This window comes from Lissotriton helveticus, chromosome 3_1, assembly GCF_964261635.1.
Source record: "Lissotriton helveticus chromosome 3_1, aLisHel1.1, whole genome shotgun sequence".
Taxonomy (NCBI): Eukaryota; Metazoa; Chordata; class Amphibia; order Caudata; family Salamandridae; genus Lissotriton; species Lissotriton helveticus.
Genome location: NC_136061.1, coordinates 697287851 through 697315518, shown reverse-complemented (window position 1 = coordinate 697315518; position 27668 = coordinate 697287851). Strand labels below are relative to the sequence as shown.

Below are 27668 nucleotides of genomic sequence, written 5' to 3'. Positions count from 1 at the left end.
CTTGCTGCCGGGTCTGCTAGGCGGGGTCCTCAGTGGGGCGAGTTCGTCCGCGCAGTTGCTGATCCACGTCGTGAGGTTGTCGGCGGCCTGGCTGGGGTTCGCTGAGCTGGCAGGAGGGTGCTGGCTCAGGGAGGTGGCGAGCTGGTGTGCTGTGATCTTGTTCCAGCTTCTGCGGGCCGCCTGTTGCTGGTGGTGGTGAGTCGTCGTTCTCTTGAAGGTGAAGTGGACGCAGCTGTGGTCCGTCCATTGAAGCTCAGTGGCGTGGCTGAAGTCAATGTCTGTGCTGGACGAGAAGACTGCGTCGAGTGTGTGTCCGGCGAGATGGGTGGGGGTGGACACCAGTTGCTTGAGTCCCAGGTTGGCGAGGTTGTCGAGCAGGGTGCTGGTGTTGCGGTCGTTGTTGTTCTCCAGGTGGAAGTTGAGGTCCCCGAGGAGGATGTAGTCGGCGGAGGGGAGGGCGTGCGGGCTGACGAAGTCGGCGATGTCCTCGCTGAATTGCGTGCGTGGTCCCGGGGGTCGGTAGATCAGGGTGCCTCTGAGGGTGGTGTTTGGGTTGGTGTGGATCTGGAAATGCAGGTGTTCGGCGCTGGTCAGGGTGTTGTCGGTGCTGGTTGTGAGGCGGATGGTGCTCCTGTGGACGATGGCGATGCCTCCTCCCGTCTGGTTGGCGTTTCGGTCCCTCCGGACGATCTTGTAGCCCTCTGGGATAGCGATGGCGATGTCAGGAGCTGAGGAGGTGTTCATCCAGGTCTCAGTGAGGAAGGCAACGTCAGGGGCTGTGGCGTCTAGGAGGTTCCAGAGTTCGATGGCGTGTCTGTGGACGGAGCGGGTGTTGAGCAGGATGCACTTGAGGTGGGTGCTGCTGGAGTTCGACTTGGCTGGTGTTGGTGCGAGGCAGGTCCGGGTGCAGGAGAACTTGCAGGCGTGGCAGCTGAAAGGTCCGTGGGTACGTCGTGGTGTGGCTTGATGGCAGTCTGGGCGTCGGCCGGTGTTGAGTGCGCTGAGGGTGGCGGCTGAGTACGTCCTGCGGGTCGGTCGGGAACGTCGAGGTCCAGGGGTCCTGGCCCTGGGCGCGGTCCAGGCGCGGACGGGCGCAGACGGGCTTACCTTTGGCGCGCCTTCGGCGCACAATCGGTGCGCCCGCTGCGCGTCAACGCTGCGCGTTCGCACGGTCGCCATTTAAGGCGAAGTGCGCGGGTGGGCGGAGCAGCTGGGAGGCGGGAGCGGGGAGGGTTACAGAAGAGAAGAAAGGGGCGGGGACAAGCGGCGGTGGCGGGAAGGGAGGGCGGAGGACAACAAGGAAGGCAGAAACACGGGTAAAAGGAGGATAAACAAAACAGGCACAAATCTGCGACAAAACAAGGGAAATAAGGGGAAAAATAACAAGTTACACGGAGTAAACTAAACAGGCACAACTATTAGGCAAAACAAGGGAAAAAGGAAAAAAAAAAAAGGAGATACACGAAGTTTTGGAAATACAGGCACAAATGCTTGACAAAACAAACCCTGCTGCGGAGGCAGCCGGCAACCGGCAAAACGAGGCAGTAGCGAGGCAGAGGGCGGGCAGGGGCACACGCAGCAGCTGGTGGCCGTGCGGCGCGGGGGTGTCCCACAAGTGGGTCACACTCACCTGCGTCGCACGGTCGCCATTTAAGGCCAAGTGCGCGGGTGGGCGGAGCAGCTGGGAGGCGGGAGCGGGGAGGGTTACAGAAGAGAAGAAAGGGGCGGGGACAAGCGGCGGTGGCGGGAAGGGAGGGCGGAGGACAACAAGGAAGGCAGAAACACGGGTAAAAGGAGGATAAACAAAACAGGCACAAATCTGCGACAAAACAAGGGAAATAAGGGGAAAAATAACAAGTTACACGGAGTAAACTAAACAGGCACAACTATTAGGCAAAACAAGGGAAAAAGGAAAAAAAAAAAAGGAGATACACGAAGTTTTGGAAATACAGGCACAAATGCTTGACAAAACAAACCCTGCTGCGGAGGCAGCCGGCAACCGGCAAAACGAGGCAGTAGCGAGGCAGAGGGCGGGCAGGGGCACACGCAGCAGCTGGTGGCCGTGCGGCGCGGGGGTGTCTTAGCCCTCTCTCAACAATCATTATAGAGTGACTCGCCCTGCAAGCTGAAGAACTGCCAAAGCCTTGGGTAGCCTGCCAGCACTTTGAAAATCACCTACATTGTCACTTGAAGAAGAGGAGCTACTCCCCTGCAGTCCACAAGCACCCATAAGCAAAGTTCGGTCCACCGCCTAGTAGCCCGCCGGCCCGACCGATGCCGCAGATGACCAGGAGAACATACTCATGGTCTGCAAGGTCAGATCTGTCTCCCCATCGAATGTGAAGACACTAGCACCAACCGGAGCCATGCACCACAAATCCTTGTGGTACTGGACGTCCTGCACCACACACCAACAGTGAGAGCCCATTATGGATTCTCACTGCACCAGGACCAAGCAGCCATCGAGGCACATCAGCATCACTGATACCTACTTCGTTCGTGATGGGCCAGCTGATTTGATTTTGCCCCTGCCAGGTGTCTGTACCTAACTGTAAGGATCATCTTTGTGCACCCAGCCCAGCTGACCTAACCACTTTGCACCTGAGCCGCCCGGGTCCTGACGAACCGCCTGTTCCCCCTTGCTCCAAGACCCCTTGCAATCCAAGCCCCCAATTGGGAGCTCTCGGCCTTGACCTCAAGTCCCCCTGTGCAGCCTGTTTTTTTGGGTGGCCCCCTTTCACCATAGCACCAGCTGCCAACCTTACCAGCACCCTGCTCCAGGTAGAACCCGGGCAGTTCCAGAAGAACTGCTGGTAGTACTTTGGCTCTTGACCCACTACATCTCCGATCCCCAAAGGTTAACCCCAAAACCGACTGTACCTACCTTTATGCATCTTTGACTTTTCCTCCTATAGGATTGCCTTGCGCATTAAAGCGCACAGGTTTGAACATTTACTTACCTCTGCATATGGTTATTGAAAACAGTACTTACCTTTGGACGAAGTTCTTGGTTTTGAAATATAAATAAAAGGAGGTGTTATTTTTCTAATTTGGTCTCAGATTTATTCTTTGAGTGTGTGTCTAATTCATTGCTCCTGTGGGTACAACAAATACTTAGCACTACCTTCTGATGAGCCTATCTGCTTGCCCGCACTGCCACAAAAGAGAGTGCTAGTATTGTCTACTTTAGCCTCTGTAAACAAATTTGGAACCCACTGGACTCTCTGCACAGTGTACTATTTTTTGTGCTCACAAGGGCGAATCAGTCTGACACTGCGCATTATAACTAGCTAGGAGGCGGGATCAAGATTTTGTTCAAATGACTAGGGATGTTGAAAGAGGCCGCAGGGAGTTTCACTGTATTGACTGCTGGCATAAGGAGCTTGAAAGTTCCTTGTCATTTGTATGGGTACGGTGCTTCTTGAAGGGAGTGAGACAGCACTGTGGGTATATGTTGCTTAGATCCTGGGTCCAGAGCTTGAGAAGGCCTGTTATCTGATCCTTTCCTCTTTTTGATTTCAGGTCCAAAGATATTCAAGATAATTCTGATAATCAAGGTGAAACATGCAGATCAATCAGGGTGGGGATGGTTTAGTCATAGCTCTTTATTAGAAAATAGTGGTGAATGAGTTTGTGGCGTATAAGCACTTGTGTTCCTTCCCCATCATAAACAATGTATCATGAAGAAAATGATTGGTCTTTAAACGTTGCTTCAGTAATGTTTTATTTCTTAGCTGCTTGACATATGTACACTTTTATATGTTACTCTTTTCCCAGCTGCTCGACATGTGCACACATCAGCTTGCACTTTCTTGGCCAGCTCGCAAACTCTACACTATTGATGGCTCTCAAGTGCTTTGTTTGAGTGACATAGAAGCCTGGGCTGTGAATGAGTGCTTCAAGCAAAGTGACTTGGAAGAAAATGTCACAGAAGAAAGTGTTCTCCCTAGTGATGAAGAAGGTAACATTCACTATCTTTCCTTTTAGAACAGGAACACAAAGATCATATTTGCATTTATTAAGCCCATCCCAACCTACATTTGACATTTTCAGGCAATCAAGACTCAAAACAGCTAGTCAAGAGATGGTTAAATTGCAACCTGGACTAACTACATGAGTGCTTCATGAGGCAATTCTGTTGATATTGATAGAGGGTTTATTAATAGTAGATTAAACAAATGTGCTTTTGACTCCACCTAGTCCCCTAAGAGTGAAGTGTGTCACATATCAGACTAAATAAAACAGATCTAATGATGCTTTTCTATTGAGGAGCATAAACTAAAATTGTTATATTGATATTTCAAGAGTAGGTTTCTCGACAGTGAGGTAATAATGTTTGTCATTACAGTGTGATAAAGCTATGTGAAATCCCTTTTCACACTGAGTATGTAATGGCGGGCATTTGATAGTGAATTCACTTTCTAATTTTTAAGCTTTGCTTTGTATAATGTGCAAACTGGTATTGTATGGGTTTTGAGAAAGGAATACATTTTAAACATGAATGTAAAATGGAAAGACTTTGATTGTAGGCAATATGGACATTATGACACATTTTGAAACACGGTATGGTTATCAACCTTGCTATTTTCAGATGTACCTTTCCTTACTCATTTCGATGTAGTGCAACCTAAGGTATGCGGTGGAAGGTAGACTTATATAACATAGCAAGATCCAAAACTGGCGGAAGACAAACAACAAATGTTTCTATGACTTATGCAAGTCTGTTGCTTTTTCTCTCACCATAGTTATTGCATTTCAATTTCTATGTGTTCTAGTGTTCTTTCCTGCTTGTTATGCCTGGCATCCTTGGCATGATTTCCCCCTAACTTTTGGACTTCAGACAGTCTGTTTTTGCTCACTTCATTTTTGCTGGCCATAGGATTCTTCACACTTTACCACTGCTAACCAGTGCTAATGTGTATGTGCTCTCTCCCTAAAACATAGCAGAATTGGCTTATACCAAATGGGCATATTTAATGTACTTATGAGTCCCTTTTAAAGTGACACCTCAGGTGCCTAGGGCCTGTAAAGTAAATGCTAATTGTGGACCTACAGCACTGATTGTGCCACCTACTTAAGTAGCCCTTTAAACATGTCTCAGGCCTGCCATTGTAAAGCCTGTGTGAGTAGTTTTAAACTGCCATTTAAACCTGGCAAAGTAACCTTTTGCCAGGCCCAAACGTTCCTTTTTAGTACATATAAGTTCCCCAGAGGGTAGGCCCAGGATAGCCCAGAGGGCGAGGTGAAATGTATTTAAAAAATAGGACATGTATTTTTAAGTTTTAAATGTCCTGGTAGTGAAACACTATTAAATTCATTTTTTTTCAGTACTACAAGGCCTATCTCTCCCATAGTATAACATAGGACTGCCTTACTACATCTTATAAGTGTAATTTACAAATGGGAAGAGATAACCAGCTATATTTGGCATCTCTGGAATCCTAATTTAAAATCCTAATTTATGGTGAATTCGGGTTTTTAATTGCGATTTTGAAACTTCTGCCTTAGCCATTTTGGGCTGCAGTCTGTCTCTGGGTCACATCGCTAGGTATCGGTGACAGGTGGGCTTTGTGTATTCCTCCTAGACAGGTGTGGTAACCTGAGTGCACTGTGCAATGTTCACAGAGTCCTCAATGAACTCTAAACATTTTAACTCAATAAAACAGTATAATCAAACTTGATAGTCATTTATCAGACTGTAATTTTCATATAATCATGACATTGCAAATAATTACAAAAATAGATCAGAAATGAAAAATAAAATGTAATACATTGTTATTTCATGTATTTTAACAATTCTACTGTTGTCATCATTATTAAAAACTCTATTCATATAATTTTTAAATGAGTGCCTGATGCATTTCGGGACATTGCAGTCCCTTCCTCAGGGGTCAATCTCAATCAGTGAAGCAAGAGTTTGAAATGCTGTGCTGACTGTCCTCCACAATTGTCAAGATGTGTAGTCAGATTGCACAGCTCAAAAGCGTATACCCGTACCTGCCATAATGTGGTGACCTCGCGTATCATTACTCAAGCTCAAATGTTGATCAAGTGCTTTCTGTCAAAGGTGCCGAACCTGCCAAACGGACGTAAGTGGTGAGGTACAACTTTGGTGGGGAGTGATTTCTGGGACCTGTCTGTCTAAAACAAAGCCCTGGTCGGCTGTATGCAGTGCTTCAAGGCACAGGAGATCTCTTGATTGAACATATCTATTTCTCATTATTGACTGGTTCAGATTGAATAAAGATGTTACGGTTGTGTATTCTGGGGTTGGTCACCAAATTAATGATTTCAAGAAGAAAAATGTGGCCACATTTAGGGTTAGCAGCAGTGCATGTTGTGGCCAGCCTCCCCTCAAATACCCTCCACGCTCAGTCTGACAATGGCTGCATTAATAAATCTAGCCAAAGCTTCCCTACTTGTCCCTATTCATTGAGGTACAGTGGAAACTCTGGGTCCACCTGCCCCATCAGAGTATCTCCAGGCTGACGCTGGTGTGGAGGATTCTGATGTGGACACGGTCTTTATCTTCTTTTTTTAACTTTCATATTTTTGCTCTGTTTTGAAAAAAATGCAAAGTTGCAAGTCCATAGGCTTTACTACTTTGCACACTTCTACTGTGGTTGTCATTGTGCGTATCTCCTAATAATCACTCTAATTTTCCTGTCTAGTAATTATTATTACAGGAGGTCAGAGTAATCTCCAGCTGGGTAGAAATAGGCAGGCATAACACATTTTTGCGAAACAACATGGAGAACTTAGATTTACTGTGCCTATTCTTGCATGTTTTCTGTGTGTTTCACCTGGATTCTTCCGCTGCTTGCTGCAGGCGAAATATTTCAGTGAAACACCGTGGAAGTGTGGTGGTATTCAAAACGTATAAGTACATTGGGGCCAAGAACTCATTTAATGGTTGTATTGGAATGATAGACCCACTCATGAAGGGACCATAAGAATCTAGTGTTCCTTTTTTAGTTAGACCGCCACAGTCGTACAGAGGCAAAATAGCAACCCCAGGATGGCCACGTCAGCCCAAAGACTGTACTCAAGCTAAGGGCTGCGGGTCCGCGGATATCAAATTATGTTCTTTCTGAGTGATAACTTCCACAGTTAAGAACCTGTTTGCCCAATATGTAGTGAATGTTCTAAGTGGTATACTAGCAACACTTGGAGCTAATGACCATAGGATTCTAATACTGCTATGTGCACGCACAACAAAATAATGCAATTCTTGCAGACACTATTAGTATATCCTTGTTTTGCATTGACACATACTATATATGGCCAGGTACTATACAGGTGTGAACTCTTTTCTAACATTGGTAGTTTTATCTGCACCACCTTGTGAATTACCATAGTACATAAAAAATGTTGAAATATTAAATATTTTAAGTTTAAATACATCATATATTCTGAAATCACATTATTACCTTTATTTAAATATGCAGTTGTTACTGTCGCGATTCAGAAAAGGGGGTGGTTCTTCACCACCCCCTTTTCTGAATCACGTTGTTACTGTCGCAGCATCAGTCATAACTATATTAGCTATTGTTACTATTCAGAAATGCGAAAGAACCTAATTTAAGATAACAGCAAAAACATTGATATTAGATTTAGAACCTAAAGTTTATCAGTACTCTCCATATTCTAATGATTCAAGAATGCATATGAATACAAAAGTGACATGAATATATTTGTATTTTTCCCCTTCCAGTCAAGCAGTCGAGCAAAATGGGAAATAAATCAACTCCTCACACAAAAGTCACGGCACAAGACTTGGAAAGTATGGACGATGCTTTGCTAACGCTAATACTCAGAAACCCAGTTGATGTCTGGGTTTCATGTGGAGAGCCTTTTCTGTCTTTGGATGGTAAGGAGATGCTACCAGAGTGATAGATTTTAGGAAAATAAAGGGGCAGATTTACAAGCCCCTTGCGCCTCCTTGTTCCGCCATTGAGTCACTTTTTTTTACGCAACTGAGGTGCAAACAATGTGACCAATTTACAACGTGATGCATCTAGGGAGATGCGTCACGTTGTAAAGCCCTGCATTACATTATAACTGCGTCATGTATAATGTATGCAGGATGGGCATTGCCAGGCAAAAAGCCATGCAGGACTGACTCAGCGAAATTTACATTTCCCTGTGTCACTCTATGCCTTCACTATGTCAAAAATTACACTGGGCTGTTTGAATGGGACTCATCCATCTGTTGTGGCGCATTTCTGGAGTTGCATCACTTTCATGAGCAACTCCAGCAATCCGTCACTTTTGAGCCAACAGATGTGTCAGAATTTCTGATGCATCTGTTAATCCTTGTATTGTAAATACAGCGTGTCCATGGTGGCGCAAGAACATTCGGCGCTGGCGCAAGGAAACTGACGCATATCTGCAGATGAGTCAGTTCCTTGTAAATCTGCCCCAAAGTGTTGCATATTTGAAGAAGAAGGGAAACATGGTCATTCATTCAATATAATCAGGGCAAAAGCCTCATTGCCTCTGGCTGAATTTATTTTCTGGGGACTATAATTTTTTAGAGTGGTCTTGCTAAACAAGCGTATCTTGATGCACTGAGAACAAAGGAGAAGATATTGATGTTTTTACTTACTGGCAATCTCCATTATTCTGAATGTTTTCTTCCTCATTAGCGCAGTTACTTGTTTGAGGTATGTTGCCACCTCCCTAGTTATGAATCTCAGTGACATATGTACTGACACTGGAGGCTCCTTCTAAAAAAGTAATAATACATTTGCACCTGCAGATTAACTACCATGAGTGGGTGCAGAGTTATAGTTCTTTAGAAATCGCAAAAAAATTCCGATCATGGAGGGAATCCTGCACCAGTCACAGTTTCAAGTTTAAATTTTGGAAACGTTTTGATTATTCCATTTTTGAATGCAAGAGTATACACATGTATAGAGTCATTCCGGGAGAGAATTGCTGACGCTGGTTGAACCCTTGGAGATTTCGTGGCCATTCGGATTTCCTGCCATTTGTGTTTTTCCCCACCCGCCTCCCGCCGCCGGACTCCAATTACACCTCGGAGCCGGGACGCTGAGTGGAGCGCGGCGTAGGGTGAAAAACTACTGTTCCCTGCAGCCTCTGCGGCGCTAGCCGCGTCAATCACGCGCCAGGAGGCGCTTAAATCTGCAGTCACCCCGGTCGAGGGGGGGAGTCATTCCGGGAGAGAATTGCTGACGCTGGTTGAACCCTTGGAGATTTCGTGGCCATTCGGATTTCCTGCCATTTGTGTTTTTCCCCACCCGCCTCCCGCCGCCGGACTCCAATTACACCTCGGAGCCGGGACGCTGAGTGGAGCGCGGCGTAGGGTGAAAAACTACTGTTCCCTGCAGCCTCTGCGGCGCTAGCCGCGTCAATCACGCGCCAGGAGGCGCTTAAATCTGCAGTCACCCCGGTCGAGGGGGGGAGTCATTCCGGGAGAGAATTGCTGACGCTGGTTGAACCCTTGGAGATTTTGTGGCCATTCGGATTTCCTGCCATTTGTGTTTTTCCCCACCCGCCTCCCGCCGCCGGACTCCAATTACACCTCGGAGCCGGGACGCTGAGTGGAGCGCGGCGTAGGGTGAAAAACTACTGTTCCCTGCAGCCTCTGCGGCGCTAGCCGCGTCAATCACGCGCCAGGAGGCGCTTAAATCTGCAGTCACCCCCGTCTCGCGGGACGCCGGGCAAAGCCCGGGCAAAGGGCGGGCCGTCTGAGGCCGTCCGAGGTCGGACAAGGTTGGGTTGGGCCAGGGACTCTGCCCTATTTCCAAAAGCCCATTACTGGATACAGTGTTCCAGGCCCGTCGAATACCAGGTAAACGCACTTCTGATTGTTTTTGTGAGCTACAATATTTTGCATCAAGTCCACCCTTCCTTGTGCAAATGCCTGGAAAAAAGCTTACCCCTGTTACAAACACCATGGAGAATTATCTCGTCCAAGTTGTGACGAAAATCATTAGTGATAGAAGGTCTTCTTTGGGTCTAGAATCACCTATACAATCCCCATTGGCAGACAAAGAGACAGAGGATTCATTTGCTCTATTAAATAACAGTCTCTCGGGGGTGGCACACGACTCTCTCCAGGACACAATTACCATTCAGCCCAGTGGCATAGTAGCCAGCACTGTAGAAAACAGTGACATTGAAGCTGTGACTCTGATCTCTACAAATAGTGAGTCCATTACCCCCACTGCCGTCCCTATTCCTGCCCCGAGGGTTTCAGGGGGCAAAAGAAAAGCCATACAAAAACGAGGGGGACTAAGGTCAGCTAAAAACAAAGCTGCAACGCCACCAAGGAAAATATCTGATGAAGAGGAGGAAGATTTGACTGGGGAAACCTATGTGACCCTTTCTGATGACCTACTCCAGAAACTCTGCTGCTTAATGGACACAAAAATTAAAGGGATGGTTAAACCCCTGATAAGTAAAATAGACAAATGAACTGCCGAGGTAAGCAAATTGGAAGGCTTACTAGGGAAAACCCTGGAGGAAGTGGGTAAACTACCAGAAGTTATTATATCGAGTGTCCAGCCATTGGTGAGCGAAATTCAATCCTGTAAATCTAATGGACTGACTCCAGCTGTTGTGTTAAACCCTCCGACGACTTCATTGATAAATCCATCTGATAGGCCCTCCGGAGATGTTCCCACTGCTTCTCTTAATGGTGAACCTAACACCTCGAAAGGGTCATTCGAGCTTGTAGTGGAAGCTTCGCCATTAGTTCTTGTTCTTGCAAATGTACCCCCATTGGCTCCAGGCGACGTTGAATCAACATCATCACTATTAAATAAATCTCTATCATGGCTAACCAACAATATGGCCATATCTTCCTGGGGCAAACAGCAACTATCTGAAGAGCTGGTAAATGCTAGAAGGGTTGAGTGGATTGGGAACAGGGTAAAAAAATTCAAGGGGGACTGTGTCGTGCTCAATTTTTCTGACCCTGAGGTTTTGCCAAACATCTTGCCTAACATCTATCCACCACAGAAAAGATCTACCCCAATTGTTCCATTGACCTTGGATTTCTTTTATCCTCGGAAAGGTAGAGGCCCTAATTGTAGCACTCTAAGAACAAAATGGAACGTTGTAACCAAGAGGGGCAGCAAGAATCCTGATTTTGCCGAGTGGGGCCTAGGACTGGAAAACAGATTTTCTGCTCTCTCCAACTTAGACGCATGTGATTGACAACCATTCACCCCCACCCCTTTGTTGCAAACTTCTTTGGCTGTATGCACAATAGAGGTACCTAGTTGTTCATCAGGCACACAAAATGCGACACTCAACCTTGAAGCCACAGCAGGACTAACTACAGCAAATTCAAATGTTAATGGTATTATTGATGCAATGCTGAATGGGGTAGGTCATAGTTGTCATCCAATTAGGGTAAATGCCACCGGGAACTTATTGTCTTGGAATATTGCTGGGCTTCGTTCCAAAATGGATTGTGGTGAATGGTTTGGGTTTGTCAGCCTGTATGATGTTTGTGTTTTTCAAGAGACTTGGGCCGTTGATCCTGTTTTTGCGTTGGGCTACTTGAATTTCCATGTTACGGCCACTAAGGGTCCAAAAGGGCGTCCGATGGGGGGACTCACCATATGGGCCCGCCAGTCTCTTAAGATCGAAGTGTGAAATATGGAGCTTCACCAAAAAGATATACAGCTCATTCGACTTAAGGGTAATCCATCCACCTCTATTGATATTTATAATGTATATGCCAGAGGTGGAAGTGCAGGAAAATCTGAGGTCCTTCTGTCTTTGTATAATCTGCTAGAAACTTATTCATCTGGGAATAACATCCTAATAGCAGGCGACCTAAACCGCTCTTTTGAACCTCTAGATACAGGTGAGGCATATTTAGGCGCGGAAGAAGATAGGATCTGGGATATCCCTGCACTTAATGCAACCCCAATAACACGCTGGACTGAGGACATCCTAGGTCTAAACGCCATGTGCCTCGAACACGGGTTAAGGGCCTTGAATGGTCGGACAAAGTCTGACAGACCATCAGCTATGACTTTTAACAATGGGAGAAATAAGAGCCGCATTGACTACGTCATAAGTAGCATGTCCCTATGGGCAACTGTTACTGATATGGTTGTTTTGGAAAGGCTTGAGAGCGATCACAACCCTTTATGCGTTCTCCACAAATGGTGGCTATCTGATGTTGTTGTTCCAGTTAATTGTGTTGAACCCTTACCACCGTTGATTGTACCTACCAATGATTTGCGCAGGCTGCGGTGGTCAAGCGTTAGAACAGATCCGCTGGTTTTGGAAAAAATAAGCATGGCAACTGATAAGGCTATATTGGCCCTTGAGGGAGAGGCTGGGAATTCTCCTAATCAAAACAATATTACCAAGGTCCACGAAGATCTCTTTAAAGAAATCAAATGCCATTTCTTAAAACCAGCAAATAGAAAGAAGCTCTGTGCTTATAGGCCTGCTAAATGGTATAACCAGGACTGCAAGGGGGCAAGGGCCTCCTTGGGTGCTGCAATCAAGAATAAAAACCTGGAGGCCATTAGATCAGCCAGGAATCAATACAAATATTCCATAGTTAAAGCGAAAAAAGATTGGGACGAAGCCCACTGGAACAAGCTAAAGAGTGCAAGCGACCAAAACCACTCCAGGTTATTCTGGCATATAGTTAAATGGGGACACGATAGGCTCGAAGACGCCAGTACTAACAATGTCCCCCAGGATGCCTGGGTAAAATGTTTTAGTGGACAGTATGCTGCCAGAGATCAGGCTGTAGACTGTAGATGCCTGCCCTCTTCTTTGGCAGAAGAAGATATTTTTATGCAGTGCGAAATACTGACTGCCCTCAAAACTGTTCAAAGTGGTCGCGCCCCTGGTATTGATGGGGTTCCAGCAGATGTCTTTCTGAATGACACCGTAAGATGGTGCAAATACATCCACCTGTTAATAAATTACATTGCCAGAGGTGCAGATATCCCAGTAACCTGGCGGGGTGCTGTTATCATCCCGGTCAATAAGAAAGGAGATCGCGCTCAGCCTGGTAATTACCGCCCTATCAGTTTAATAGACACTATCCAAAAAATAGTGGGGCGAGTAATAGTTAACAGGTTGCTCGATTGGGCTGAGGATAACAACATTTTATCCCCCTATCAGGCTGGATTTCGCAGGGCAACCAGCACTGTGGATCAAGTCTTCCGTTTTCAACTGATCCAGTGGAGGACCGTGGTGCTAGGCGGAGGCAGCCTGTACGCAGCATTTGTTGATTTGCGGGCTGCCTTCGACCTGGTACCTAGGGCAAAACTGTGGGAGGTTCTTGTGACTCTTGGGGTCCCTGGGGACCTGCTGACCTTAATCATGCGATTGCATGAGGGCAACTATGCCAAAATTCGCTGGGGTGGGTATGGAAATGATACCGCTGAATTTCCAGTTGAGTGTGGGGTTCGTCAAGGGTGCACAATGGCTCCTACTTTGTTCACCCTTTTTATTAATGGTGTTGTCTCCCGCATGCAATCCCAGGCAGTGGATGCTCCCTTTCTTGCAGGTGAAAAAGTTCCAATTTTAATGTTCGCCGATGATACCTTAATTTTATCTAAAACCCCAGCTGGGTTGCAAAAGGCATTGGCAATATTTGATGAATTCTGTGTAGACCACGGACTGGAGGTGAACGGGTCTAAAACAAAACTCATGGCTTTTAACCCACACAGAAATTTTAAATCCAAAATCTCTATGAGTGGTCGTATCCTGGAGGTTGTAAAATCTTTTACCTACCTGGGGATCCTCATCTCAAATGACAACAGGTGGCAGCAACATCTTAACATAGCAACATTAAGGCATAAGCAACTAGCTGGCACTATTATCAAAGAACACAGGAAATCCCTCACCAAGCCTATCAAACCACCATTGATAATATACGAGGCAAAAGCAATTGGGTCTGCTTTGTACGGTGCGGAGCTATGGGGGTATGAAAATCTCCAGGAACTCCAAATAACAGAAAATAAATTTTTAAGGTCATTGACTGGCACCCCTCAGAGCAGCCCGCTATTGCCACTGCGGTATGAGTTAGGCAGGAGAGAGATTTCTGATAAGGCCAAACTACGCCCGATTTTATACTGGCGTAGGCTATGGACTACGCCGGAGCTCTCCCACTATGCGGACGGGTTCAAAGATGTTGTTAAAGCCGATTGTTATAATAAAATCAAATGCTTTAAATCATTAAAAATTGCATTGTTCGAACTAGGACTTAATGCCTTATGGACTGATCCAGCTGGGGCTCTATTTCCCTCCAAGTCTACTTTAAAAAATATTTTTGGGGAACACGTTGTTAACAAGAGTACACTTAGCACTAACAGTGGGTCTATGACCACCAGCTTCCTAGAGATTAAGTTGCACCCAATTTATGAAAGGTATTGGGACTACATAACGAACCCCATGGACAGAAAATTGCTTTTCCAAGTGAGGGTTGGTTCCCTCCCCCTCCGTAACTTAACATCTAAGTGGAAATCTGGGGGTGTAGCAACCTGTCCAGTCTGTGGGGTAGGAAACGAGACTCTTGGTCACTTTCTGTTCTCATGCCCAATATATTCTGCACCAAGGCGAGCTTGGCTGGCTCCCATGTGCAGGAACTTAGGCACAAAAAGTAGCATGGTAGCGCTGCGCATTGTAAGATCTACATCTGTAAATTGGATCATAATTGCCACCGCAAAGTACCTGGGGTGGGCGTGGGTTATAAGGCAGAGATTGTTGGTAGGTTAACCACTCATAGCCTAGCTGATCAGAGACTGCAAGACACAAGTCTATTCTCTGTAATAACTTAATAATAATCCAGAGACTGTAAATGTTTATTTAGTCGATCAGAGACTGCTAGACGAGTGTCTATTCTCTGTAAATGCACAAATACTCACTTAATGTATCATCGGTATGAATTTTATGGCAAGAAATTTTATGGATTCTTTTTTAATTGCCTTTTGTGATTACTATCTTGGCATTTTTTATAATGAACTTGCACCTGTGATTTTGATGAGTAATAGCTTTTTAAATTTGCGCCGTGTGCTTATGTCTAAACGACTCTGTAAAATGTAATTGTTTTTTATTACATGTTTGTACGTCTGCTTTTATGAGTAATACTCGAATAAAGCACTTTTTGATACCTTGTATATTAATATAGGCAAAATTAAAACAGAGCAAATGCCTTTATTAACTTTTTATCTCGGTTTTCTGGTAGGGAAAATGTTTCATCCCTTACTTTATCCTTTATTCCCATACACACTCGCCATTTTGGAGGCTGTTCCTTTCCTCTTCCAACTCAGGAAAAATATTTATTCCTGTCCTTGATGGGAGTACCCATCCAGTCATTTCCATAATGGGAAAACAGATTGAAAAATGTGTAGGTTTGTGTATGCAAAAATAACAATTGATGGATGGAATGTTTAACAATATCAAACAGTCTCCCCCAGTACAGAAATCTGGACCTAAATCCATCCAGTTTAGACCCAGCCATATGCAAATCAGTCTTGACCCTCGCCCCATGGGAACAGTCCAGCTCAAATTACAAGGCCAGGTCCTCCCTGGACCAGAAATCAGCATCCACAGGAACGGTTTAGTTGGGGCGACAAATGCAAAAACAATTGATGGGTGGAATCCTGAACAATGTCAAACATTCCCCCCAATACAGAGATATGGGCCTAATTCCATTATGTTTTTGCACATATGCAATTCCAGTTTAGACCCAGTCATATGCAATTCTTGACCCTGCTCCCCATGGGAACAGTCCAGCCCGAATTGCCAGGCCAAATCCTCCCTGGACAGGAAAGAAGCATCCTGGGACCGGGGTTGGGGCATCACCCTTCATCAGCCAGGCTAGCTTGACTCCAGAGGCATGGTGAGCATGGGACCCACATCTGGGCATACCCTTCTCACTTAGGGCCACAAATGCAAAAACAACAATCGGTGAATGGAATGTTGAACAATATCAAATGTTCACCCCAGGGCAGAGATCAGGCCTAAATCCATCATTTTTTTGCACACCATGCCATTCCAGTTTAAACCCAGCCATATGCGAATCAGTCTTGGCCCTGCTACCCATGGGAACAGTCCAGACTGAATGACAAGGTCCTCCCAGGACCGAAAACAAGAATCCAGTGTTGTGTTGCTAGGTTTGTGTATGGTCCTAAACTTCTAGGACATCCCTCCAGCAGAATGCCCACTCCCCACCACAAGATTACATTTACTCACTCTGAAATATCTGCGCGATGAAGACATGAAAAGCTAAAATAACTTTCCTGACAGTCAAAAGTCTTTATACGCTCGTATATAAAGCTACATGAACTGCAAAGCCTGAGTTAGTTGCACAAAAACGTTATGAAAGAGGCCCACATCTTTAACTAGATTCAAGTTAAACCCCTCTCTTCCTCTGATAGGGACTATACACGCTTACCCCTAAATCACCCCAAATGGACACTGAGCCACAACCACAAGGACAGTGTACTTGCTCATCTGGAGCACGGTTTTAGGACATTATGACTGCAATGAGTGGTGTCGACAAGTAACCAAATAATTATCTCTTCCCCCACCTTATCATTTGGAAGTGGTGTGGCGCCGCGGCCAGGGCGACTGACTCCGGAATCTGGGGATCACGGTTCGATCCCCAGCACCGGCAGCAGATTAGCCCAGCACCATGTGAATCTGGGCAATAACTTGCTTAATCTTCCCGACGGCCCCCAGCGCCTAGAGTCCCTTACGGGTGATTGTTCACGCTTTACAAATGTGGATTGTTATAATTTCAGCCATTACCTGTATGAAAAAGCCAAGGTAGCCCGCCTGATTGATCCTCACTGAGTAAACACACAATACCATAATTCATGAAGTAAATTAGCGCGAAACGAATGTGAAAGGCACCTACAAAATTAGAAAATAACTAGCAATGCACATGGGTGCCTTGAGTCTGTTCCCTCTCATAGCAGTCTCCTCTATAGAATGAATTTGAAGAAGTTGTTTATGTTGCAACCATAAAAATCCCAAATAACTAGTCCCCTTAAAACTTAGCATAAGATGACTCTTTAAACGCGGTCGAGCAAACTTGTGCTCTTTACCTGCACGGTGGACTAAACTGTGGAAATCTGCATCCTAAACCATTGACTCGGTGTTCGAACCAATGGTTTGAGTCATCTCCTTGCACCCTCGAAGTTCACAACCTATTTAATGTGAACTGAAACCCAACTCTATCGACAAGCAACAGGAAGCATTCTCCAACTATTGAGCAAATAGAGAATGGGGGAATCAGAAAACAGTAAGGGAGAGACGAAAATATTTTAGGTGTCAATGGACACATTCATGTACAAACATAGAATCTGGCCTCAAGATCACCCTGTCTATGAAGAAGCAAAAAAAAGCAGCCTTGCAAGAATGGGAGCCCAACTCCACTACGCACCAATCAGATAACAAATCCACCAGAAAGAATGCATTTGTAGCAAGGAATTCATGATCTGTGAGTGGATGAGCAACCTCAGTTCTGTCTTCACTACCCCCCTTCGCCCTAGGCTTCCTGTGTGATTGAACACATATCATTGCAGACACACAGAACATAATGCCATCCCCGTATCCTGGGGCTGTAAATGGCTGATCCATGTGCATACACATTGCCGGCACCAGTGGTTCTGGTTAGGTGAGTAAGCTCATTCCTAGATGCACCTAAGCGATTTCCAAATGTTGATTCTAGAAGAATATAATCCAGCTTTCCATCTTAAACAAGCTATTTAAATATGTTTCAACACAGCAATAATTTGGATTCTTTGTGAATTCAGAAAAATAACATCTATTCTACTCGTCTGATTTGTAAATATTATGAACATTGCATTGTTCTATTTTAGCCGTACAACGAATGGAAGAACGTAAGAAGGAGAAATGGCTACAGAAAGAAAATATTTTGACTGATCTGAATGCCATGAAACATACAAATCGACATCTGCAAGGTCAGTATATTAGAAATGTAATAGAGTTATATTATACTCTAAAGTTTGCTTTGGTTGTTCTTTAAATTATTAAAACAAACCTATCCTGAAAAAAATCGAAATATCTGCCCTAGCAATAAACAACTGAGACTTTGAACATTTTTGCTTTCATGTTTGTAAAGGTGTAGTTTCTAATTTTGATGAATTAAATGTTATGTTCATGGGTGTGTGGCTAAGCTGCCAGGATGGTGGTCTTTGGCTAGAATAGCTCCGGACCGCACCCAGGATAATCCTCTTTCAATCCTGAAGTGAATGCAAGCGCTTCTCTCTGCAAGCTGTGTGGAATTGCTGTGAGTAACTTTGATGCAACTGGGTACCGTGAGCACCTGTTATCCTTTGGGACCCCATGGCAGAGCAGGCCGTATGGCGCTAAAGGGATCTGCAAATGTAAGTAGGGATCTTTGGAGCAATCTCTGCTGTGGCCAAGCTCCAGCTTGCAGATCAGTGACACTGGAACCCATATGGTCTGAGGTCTGAGGAATCCTGCTGAGGACTGAAGGAGAGTAGCGGTGGGGAGGGCTGCCTCAGCACTGGTGGTGTTGGGAGGCGACTGAGCCCACATTAAAGGGCCTGGTGGTGTGTGGACCTTTCTAACTATGGCCTGGTAGGAAGGCACATGCCACACTGGAGATTTGTGATTTGCCACCAGCCCTCCCCATTCCCAGCCCACGATAAATATTCTTGAGTGGTCTTGAGGTGGGGGATTCTGAGACAGTCTCTCATGACGGAGGTAGTTCATTATGGTACTTATCATGTGGGAGGACCTCAAGAGAAGATCCCTGTGCATCAGGGTTACATCTGCATACTGAATGGCCTTTCTGGACTGGGAGAGAGGGAGGCTGGGCACAATTACATTTGTTTAGGCTGTATCATGCACTCACAGGATTCGTTTACACCTTACTGATGTCTGAAGCCAGGATTGGGGCTGAAAGGGTCTGCTGTGCACTTCTAAGACATCTTTTGAAGTTACCTCCACATCACAGACATTTTGTGTATAAGTACGGGGGCTCTGAACTCATGATTTTAGACACTGCATGGGACTTGTAACCAGATGCTGCTGGCTCTACATGCTGCACATTTCCAGTGACTGTTGTGCTGCCAGGAGGAACCACCATTTTGACTATTTGCTTGCTGTGGTGGCCTGCTGGGCTTCTGGAGGGACTGCCACTTTGCTAAGCAACTTGATGTGCTAGCCTGCTGCCTGTTTCCCTGCCTTTGTGCCCTTCAGTACTCTATAGGGGCTTGTGGGCTTGCTTCCTCCCACCCAGTATTGCTGGAATCCCAGCAACATAGAGGATCCCATTTCCTACTGCTAGTTTGTGAAGAGCGGGGTGAGCCCTACATTTTGCCCTTATCTGCTACCAGGAACTGGCGTGTGGTGGTCACTTTATTTATGTGAGCAGCGCAGGGCCTTCCTCCTCTAAGGATTCAGCATTTAATATGGTAGTGTGGTCGGGTGCTCTGTCTCTGACTTGGCAGCTGTTCTTGCACACGCTGCACTGAGGAAGGAAGACCAAACCAACATGCCCATCAGACTCATTGCTGAGGCAACAGAGAAGTCACCAGTGATGCCCGCGCCACCTTACTGCTACACGAGGGTTATCAAGTAGCCAGGGATGGGCCGCGCACACAAAGACCGTCAGTCTGTCCCCATTTCCAGAGCAGCCCAATGTGAGTTTGGCCCGGTGCTCTGCAACTTGCTGCAAAAGCAGGTCCCCAAGGACGCAAGGACCGCTCTCCTCACCCCAGGAGCACTGAGGGTGAGTCAGGCCCGGGGTGGAGGAGTTTGTCCCACATCTCCTCTCACGCAGCCTGGGCTATATCGGAAGGCTGGCTGGTGTGTTCAGCAGCTGCACCATGCTCGTGGGCAGCTGCATATGCCTACCCTGCCCATGGAGGGACCCAGCGAGGCCTCCCATTGGAATATGGCAGTGTGTGCCCCCCCACAGTGGTGACACCTATCTTGGGGCCTTTTGATCTTTGTTTGTCCAAATTACGGGAAAGAGTCCTTGACGGAGGATCCTCAATCAGGAGTTTGCCAGAGTTAGGGAACCAGCCTGACAATAGTGCAGTAACACCAAGAAGAGCGCAGGAGCTCCCAAACTACCATAATACCAGTAACAGTTGCACAGGCGCTTCTGTGCCCTGCATGGGGAAGTTCAATGACCATATAGCATGTAATTGGAGTGCAGATCTGCTGCACCCTATGGGATTCTGGTGTTATTTGGTGATTTATGTACTATTAGTGATATATGGTAACTCTTGTGTATTCCTTCTAACTAATCTGCTGCATTTCATGGCCTGATTTTTTTATGTATGTCGTTTTGATTCTTGCACTGTCAGGATAATGAGTACTATTCCAGAATTTCTATAGTATGCACAGTATCTATGATCTATGTAGTTTTGGTCTATGTTTATAGGTAATACAGAAATATAATTTTATATATTATTGTGTGGAGTCTCTTTTGTGGCGTATTTATTTTGTCACTGTGTGTGCGTGATAGGCAAACTTTTTACCTATTGCCTCTTGGATAAGCCTGACTACTCTGGCCAAGCTAACATAGGGATTAGCAGGGGTTATCTTGGGTGTGTAACTCCTTTACCCTGACTAGAGTGGTGGGTTCTGCCTAGCTAAGGTGCATACCCTAGCCCTCCACAAACCCATGCTGCCCAAACCTGCACCACACCCTCCACCAAGGATGTAGAGCAAAGTCACTGAGTAGCAGCTCAACTCCACCCTCAACCGCAATGCCGCCACCACCCCGACCAATGGCAACCTCGCACCCAAATATCTCGAAAGATGGATCACCAACTGGGCAGACAGGCTAGTACCCCTAGGTAACCCCAACAGACAGCGCCCCGAGAAGGCCACCTGGTTCACCGCTGACCTCCAAGACTCCAGACACACCTGCAGATGTCTCTAGAAGAACTGGAGAAACAGCAAAATGTCAGAAGATCGCACCACCTACAAGAATGCCATGACGGAATACCACCAACGCATCAGATACACCAAAAGGACCTTCATCCAAAACTAGATCTTCGCCAACTCCAGCAACTCCAAGGAACTATTCAGCGTCATCCAGGAATTCACCAAGCCCCCACCCCCCAGCAAAACCACAACATCACCCCTTCCCAGGACCTCTGCAGCAAGCTCCGATCCTACTTCCATCTGAAAATCAGGGGCCTCTACGACAACTTCAACTACCAGACAGCTAACTCCAAAACCACTTTCTCCTCCAGCATGGACAGCCAGCCCACCATCTCCTCCTGGACCCCAGTCACCACCGAAGACACCACTTCGACCATGAAAGGCATCCACTCGGGGGCCCCCACTGACCCATGCCCGCCGCACATCTTCTACAAAGCTGCCACCGCCACAGAAATATGATGCACCATCAACTCCACCTTCAAGACCGGCATCTTTCCCAATGACTGGAAATGCGCAGAAGTCAGACCCCTGATTACGAAGCCCTCATTAGATCCCATGGACCTCAAGAACTACTGACCCATCTCCCTCTGCTCCTCCACAGCCAAAGTCACAGAGGAGACCGTCAATGCACAACTAACAAAATTCATCGAAGAAAACTCCATCCTCGACGCCTCCCAGTCCAGATTTCGAAGCAACCACAGCACCGAGACCACTCTACTCACCGCCAAAGACGACATCCGCTCCCTCCTAGACCAAGGACACACCACGACCTTGATCCTACTCGACCTCTCTGCAGCGTTCGACACTGTCTCCCACCGCACACTCACTGCCAGACTCCATGACGCTGTCATACAAGGAACCGCCCTCAACTGGGTCCACTCGTTCCTCACCGGCAAAACCCAAAGAATCAGACTGCCACCCTTCCTCTCCGAACCCACGGAAATCAACTGCGGAGTACCCCGAGGATCATCGCTCAGCTCCACGCTCTTCAACATCTACATGACCCCCCTCGCTGCCATCGTCAGACAGCACGAACTCAGCATAGTATCCTAGGCCGACGACACTCAGCTCATCCTCTCCCTCACCAAGGACCCCATCACCACCAGACTCAACTTCCAGGAAGGAATGAAGGACGTCACATCCTGGATGAGCAGCAGCTACCTGAAGCTCAACTTGGAGAAGACAGAGTTCCCGTCCTCGGACCCTCCCCCTCTGCAGGGGACAACACCTGGTGGCCCAACGCCCTCGGCAGCCCTCCCACTCCCACGTACCATGCCCGAAACCTCAACATCATACTCAACTCCTCCCTCTCCATGACCTGACAGGTCAACGCCTTCACCTCCAGCTGCTTCAACACCCTCTGCATCCTCCAAAAGACCTTCAAATGGGTCTCCGCAAATCAAGGAAACTGTCACCCAAGCACTCATTACCAGCAGACTGGACTATGGAAACACCCTCTATTGTGGGATCACCAAGTCTCTGCTCCGCAAGCTCCAGACCATACAGAATGCCACATCCAGACTCGTCCTCGGTATCCCTCGACATGAACACATCACCCAACACCTGCCGAACCTCCACTGGCTTTCGGTTGAGAAGAGAGTTACTTTCAAGATACTCACCAACGTCTTCAAATGCCTCCACAACACCAGACCCCTATACCTCAATGAGAGAATCTCCTTCCACATACCAAAGAGAAACCTCTGATCCGCCGACCTTGCCCTCGCGGGACCCCCACACATTTGCAGAGTCAGAAGAGGTGAAAGAGCCTTCTCCTACATCGCGGCCAAGACCTGGAAAGAGCTCCTGATCAACATCAGACATGCCCCCTCCCTGAACATCTTCAGGAAGACACTCAAGACCTAGCTCTTTGACTGAACTGAGCTGTTTACCCCCCGCCTCCCCCAGCACAGTGAGACCCTCACGTGTGAGTAGCGCTCTTACAATTGCCCTGATTGATTGATTTATCAAAGCCCGTGTGGAGTTGTGTTTGTAAAATATGCTTATCGCTGAAATTCTCATTCATTTCTATAAAATGTATGTTTTAGTTGTGAAAACAAACCAACCCTGAAAAAAATGAAATATCTTCCTCTAACAATAAACAACACCTGACGTTATGAACATTCATGCTTTCGTGTTCGTATGATGTAATATTTCATCTAAATTCACTCCATTTGATATTTTATTGATACTATCTGACAGAGCCAGGAAAGAGTTGATTGCAGTTTTAGGCATCATTCTTTAGAGATCACCCATGTGTTTTAAGCGTTTCCACAGGCGAGCTTGTGGACGTGTCATTTTGCTACATCATTGTTGTGCTCGTCTGCAGGAACAAACCTGTGCTACAGGACAAGGCCAGGAAAGGCGAAGCGTCATAGACTCGCTCACTATCCTTTCTAAGTTACAACGTCTCGCGATGCATCTGCTAAGAATCTCCAAAATATTTTCAGGAGGTGCCTAATTTTCTTGCAGATGAATCACTATCCATTTTAATTCGAGTTACTCTCGGTTGTTGTGTTCCAATATACCCACTGTTGGCACCTGTACAAGGGATAATATGCTCTGAGCGATGCTGTACACTGCAACGTATGACAATGTTTTAAAAAACAGATTGTATGTTCTGTTGGACAGCAGATGGTCCTATTTCTGCTTCGTAGAGGCATGTATTTCTTTTTTTTTTAGCAATTCATATGAACAGAACATTTGGCAACGTTTTAAGAAATCGCCACCGTGTGGCAGTATTGCCTCACAACTGAATTATGGAGAGCCATTTTCAAATTGATGTCGAAAAGCCAGGTTTGAAGTCACTTAGTAAACTGCAGTTATAATCTGATTTTTTGGTTGACTGTCGTCGGGTTCCACAATTTTCTTTATGCAATCTCCCTATCTGGTTTAATTATTCTAAGGAACCGCAAAGATAAGGTTTGTGAATGAGACTTCCTGTCTTTTTATCTCACTCTCACAGGTTCTTTCTCACCATTTCTGCGTTTCCCCATTGTAACAGTTTTTTTTTGTTTTAGCTTTCTCTTCTTCTTATTTCTCTTGCTCAAACCTGACTGTGATAAAGAAGTCCCACCCCCCCTAAAAAGGAGGGTTGTTGTCGACCACCTCCAAACGCTGGCATATTTTAAACATTGTCTGGGTGCTGCATCTCTCAAGTAGAATGCTTGTTTAATTCGATGGTTTTCAGAGGCTTCCTAGAAAATTAGATACTTCAGTGTTAAGCCGGACAGGAAGAGCTGTACCAGAGCTGAGTTCTAGTCTTGATTGGCTCTATGAGCCATAACACGAATCGAGTCGTTAACTTATTTGGGGACATATTTACAAGCCCCTATCGCCACAGGAATGTCACTTTTTATGACATTCCTGTGGCGATAAACTCTTCGCCTTATTTATGAGCGGAGTTTAGCCACCTAACGTGTCTTAACGCCGCCTTGTGAATAAGGCCCTCTTTCATGATACACTTAGCGTGAAAGGTTTGTGCAATGGATGTTGCAGTGGGCATTCTGCCACAACGGATGTATGATGATTCAACGCAAACAAACACAACGCACACCATTACATCGCATTCCTCACATCGCACGCTCCATTACATTGCACGCATTCACCACACAAACCATTACATCGCACTCCGCCTTGACACGCATGCAAAAGACTTTTTCATCGCACACAAACACCACGCATTTCATCACACCGCAAAATTCTCCCTAACGGCCCGGACAAACACAGTACAACGCCATTATCAGGAACTACCTGCCCAGCAGAGGATGTAGATGGATTTTTGACATTTCTTTCTCTTTCAGCACGAACTTGCTGATGAGGGTATAACATATTCAAGTGTTATATCATGCCAGATATACTACATGAATATTTTTGGGACGTTCCTCTGTTTCTGACAGAGTGTGTACCTTACTTTTTGTGCAATAACTTACTTTTCCGATGGCACGTTGAAAATGTGCCAGACAATACTCTCCTTCTCCACATTTGTGAGATAGATGACGGTAAAGTGAAACTTTTGACTGCAAAGGTGTCGACATGTTCCCCGCAGGCTGGCAGTTGCAAATTAATTCCTTTCAAGCGTAATTGGAAGACCTAGATAACATTCTTATTACAGTGCTTAACAGAAAGTTTCAAGTACTTCGAAATATCGGGTTCATCGTTTAAAAAACTTTGTGACTGCTTCGCTAAATAACGTATATTATGTTTCACAAGTAAAGAGTGAAGCATCCAACACTATCTTTGAGAAGGGGAAACATCCTTTACAACGAAACTTTTACAACGCAGTGCTTTTACATCGCAGGTTTTACAACGAAAACCATTACAACGCATTGCGCTGGGGTCGCTCTAGGATAGGAATAGATTTAATTTACTATCCAACACCTTCCCTAGTGTCCACAGGGACTGGAGTTGGAATAGTAAATTAAACTATTCACTATCCAGCACCCCAAAGCGCTATGCATTGTAAAAGTTTGCGTTGTAAAAACCGTGTTGTAACAGCATGCCTGGTAAAAGCATGGGTTGTAACGTCATACATCCGTGAGAAGCAATCACTGCTTTAAAACTATTTGTAGTGTATCACCCTATAATGACACGGAATAATTCACACTCTATGGAATGGCGTTTAAAATAAAGTACGGCTAAGTGTCTTACAAATAGTAGGCAAAAGTACCCAGAGGATCTGATCTTTAGGCTAAACTAACACACCTTTCTTTACCTGTTAGCAAATAATTTTTTTTAAAGACCAGTCACACCGAAGAATGCATTGGTTAAAACATGCTTATACCACGTGGGTGCGATTCTTAAAACTTTGCGCATGTAGATGTAACGAGTCAAATAGTCTTTCTGCTCTCAAAAGTTTGCGCCATTAAACGGATTCACTCACACAGAAAGTTTTCTGTGGATACATTTACAAATAGCCGTACAATGTGGGCAGGAAATGCACATTACAAGATGAAAATGCTTATGTACTCTCTCAAATGAATACCTTTTGGGGCATTAACTAACGCTTCTCAAGTATCTTCTCGTTTTTGATAGGTCTATCAATGATAGCACAGTATATCACATCATATGTGGTAAAAATAAACGTTATAAAATGTATTCACAAAACTAAAATGTACAGTATACCACGGGAATGTATGTACGAATGTATGTACGAATCCCATATCCACCCACCCATGACCCAGCCACCCATCCACCCATCACCCAGCCAGCCACCCATCATGCATGCACCCATCATGCATCCATCCACCCACCATGCATCCATCCACCACCCATCCACCAATCATGGATCCATCCACCACCCATCCATCCACCCACCCACCCATCATGTATCCATCCATCATGCATCCACACCCAGCCAGCAATCTATGCACCCATCCATCATGCACCCATCCATCATACATCCATCCATCATGCATCCACTACTCAGGCACCCATCCACCTACCCATCATGCATCCATCCATCATGCATCCACCACACAGCCAGCAATCCACCACCCATCCATCATGCATCCACCACCCTGGCACCCATTCATCCACCCATCATGCATCCATCCATCATGCATCCACCACGCAGCCAGCAATCCATGCACCCATCCATCATGCATCCATCCATCATGCATCCACCACCCAGGCCCCCATCCATCCACCCACCCATCATGCATCCATCCATCATGCATCCACCACCCAGCCAGCAATCCATGCACCCATCCATCATGCATCCATCAATCATGCATCCTCCACCCAGGCACCCATCCATCCACCCATCATGCATCCATTCATCATGCATCCACCACCCAACACACAGTGTACCTAAAAGATATTTATATATATTTATAGATTATCGCGCATCCAAATGCGAGGCTGTAATGAAAAAATATATTTATATATATATAGCGATATATTCAGGGTGTCACGAGGCTCGAACCTTGGTTTCCAGCACCAAAGTCGGCATCGCTATCCGTCAGGCCACATCCTCTCCCTTTGTGTGGGCCTTCAATTTCCACATTTTTAAGTTATTCCCGTGTCGGCCCGTAAATCCTTTTAAACTCCCCACCAAACCTTTGTATCATCACTGTACCTAAAATAAATATTTATATATATTTATAGATTATCCTTCATCCAAATGCGCAGCTGCAAATGCGAGGCTGTTATGAAAAAATAGTATATGATTTTCATTTTATTGCTTCTGCCATATCAAACTGTGGATGCTTGCTGTAACTGGAATGTGGGGAGATCGAGGAAGGCAGTATGATGTGTGTGCATTTATATATTTATAGATTATCTCGCATCCAAATGCGAGGCTGTAATAAAAAAATATATTTATACATATATAGCGATTATGCAGCCTCCAAATGTTGAAGTGGGCGTTTATTGCCATCGCTAGCTATGTAATCGCTAGCGATGTATATGTACATGAGATGTTATAGCATGCGTCCTGATTGCATGCGTTGTGAAGCCGGCCGCGGTGTAATAGTCGCGTTGCGATGGCAGCGCGATGCAATCCATTCGTTGTAACGGGTGTTTCCCGCCACAACACCCATTGATTTTGATGCTGACCCCTATTTACAAAGGTGGCATAAATAAGAGGCAGCAGCAAAATTAAGATCAGGGAAAACCTGGTCTTAACATGGCAAAAAGAGAAGAAATGCTTAGGGTCGTATGTATAAGAGCGCGGGTGAGCTCCAAAATTGCTAACGCCGGATTTCATCACTTTAGAAAAGCTGGGATGTGCCAAATTTACAATAATATGGTGCACC

At 45.8% G+C, this 27668-nt stretch overlaps 1 protein-coding gene across 1 annotated transcript in view; it reads left to right on the top strand.

Moving 5' to 3' along the window:
* The window catches only part of DCDC1 (doublecortin domain containing 1), a 1658417-nt gene that overhangs the window by 1542435 nt on the left and 88314 nt on the right, over positions 1–27668 (top strand). Inside the window, exons 30-32 of the mRNA XM_078683738.1 lie at positions 3778–3961; positions 7715–7870; positions 17844–17945. Of these exons, the coding sequence (XP_078539864.1) occupies positions 3778–3961; positions 7715–7870; positions 17844–17945 (442 nt within the window). The remainder of the gene's footprint in view (positions 1–3777; positions 3962–7714; positions 7871–17843; positions 17946–27668) is intronic.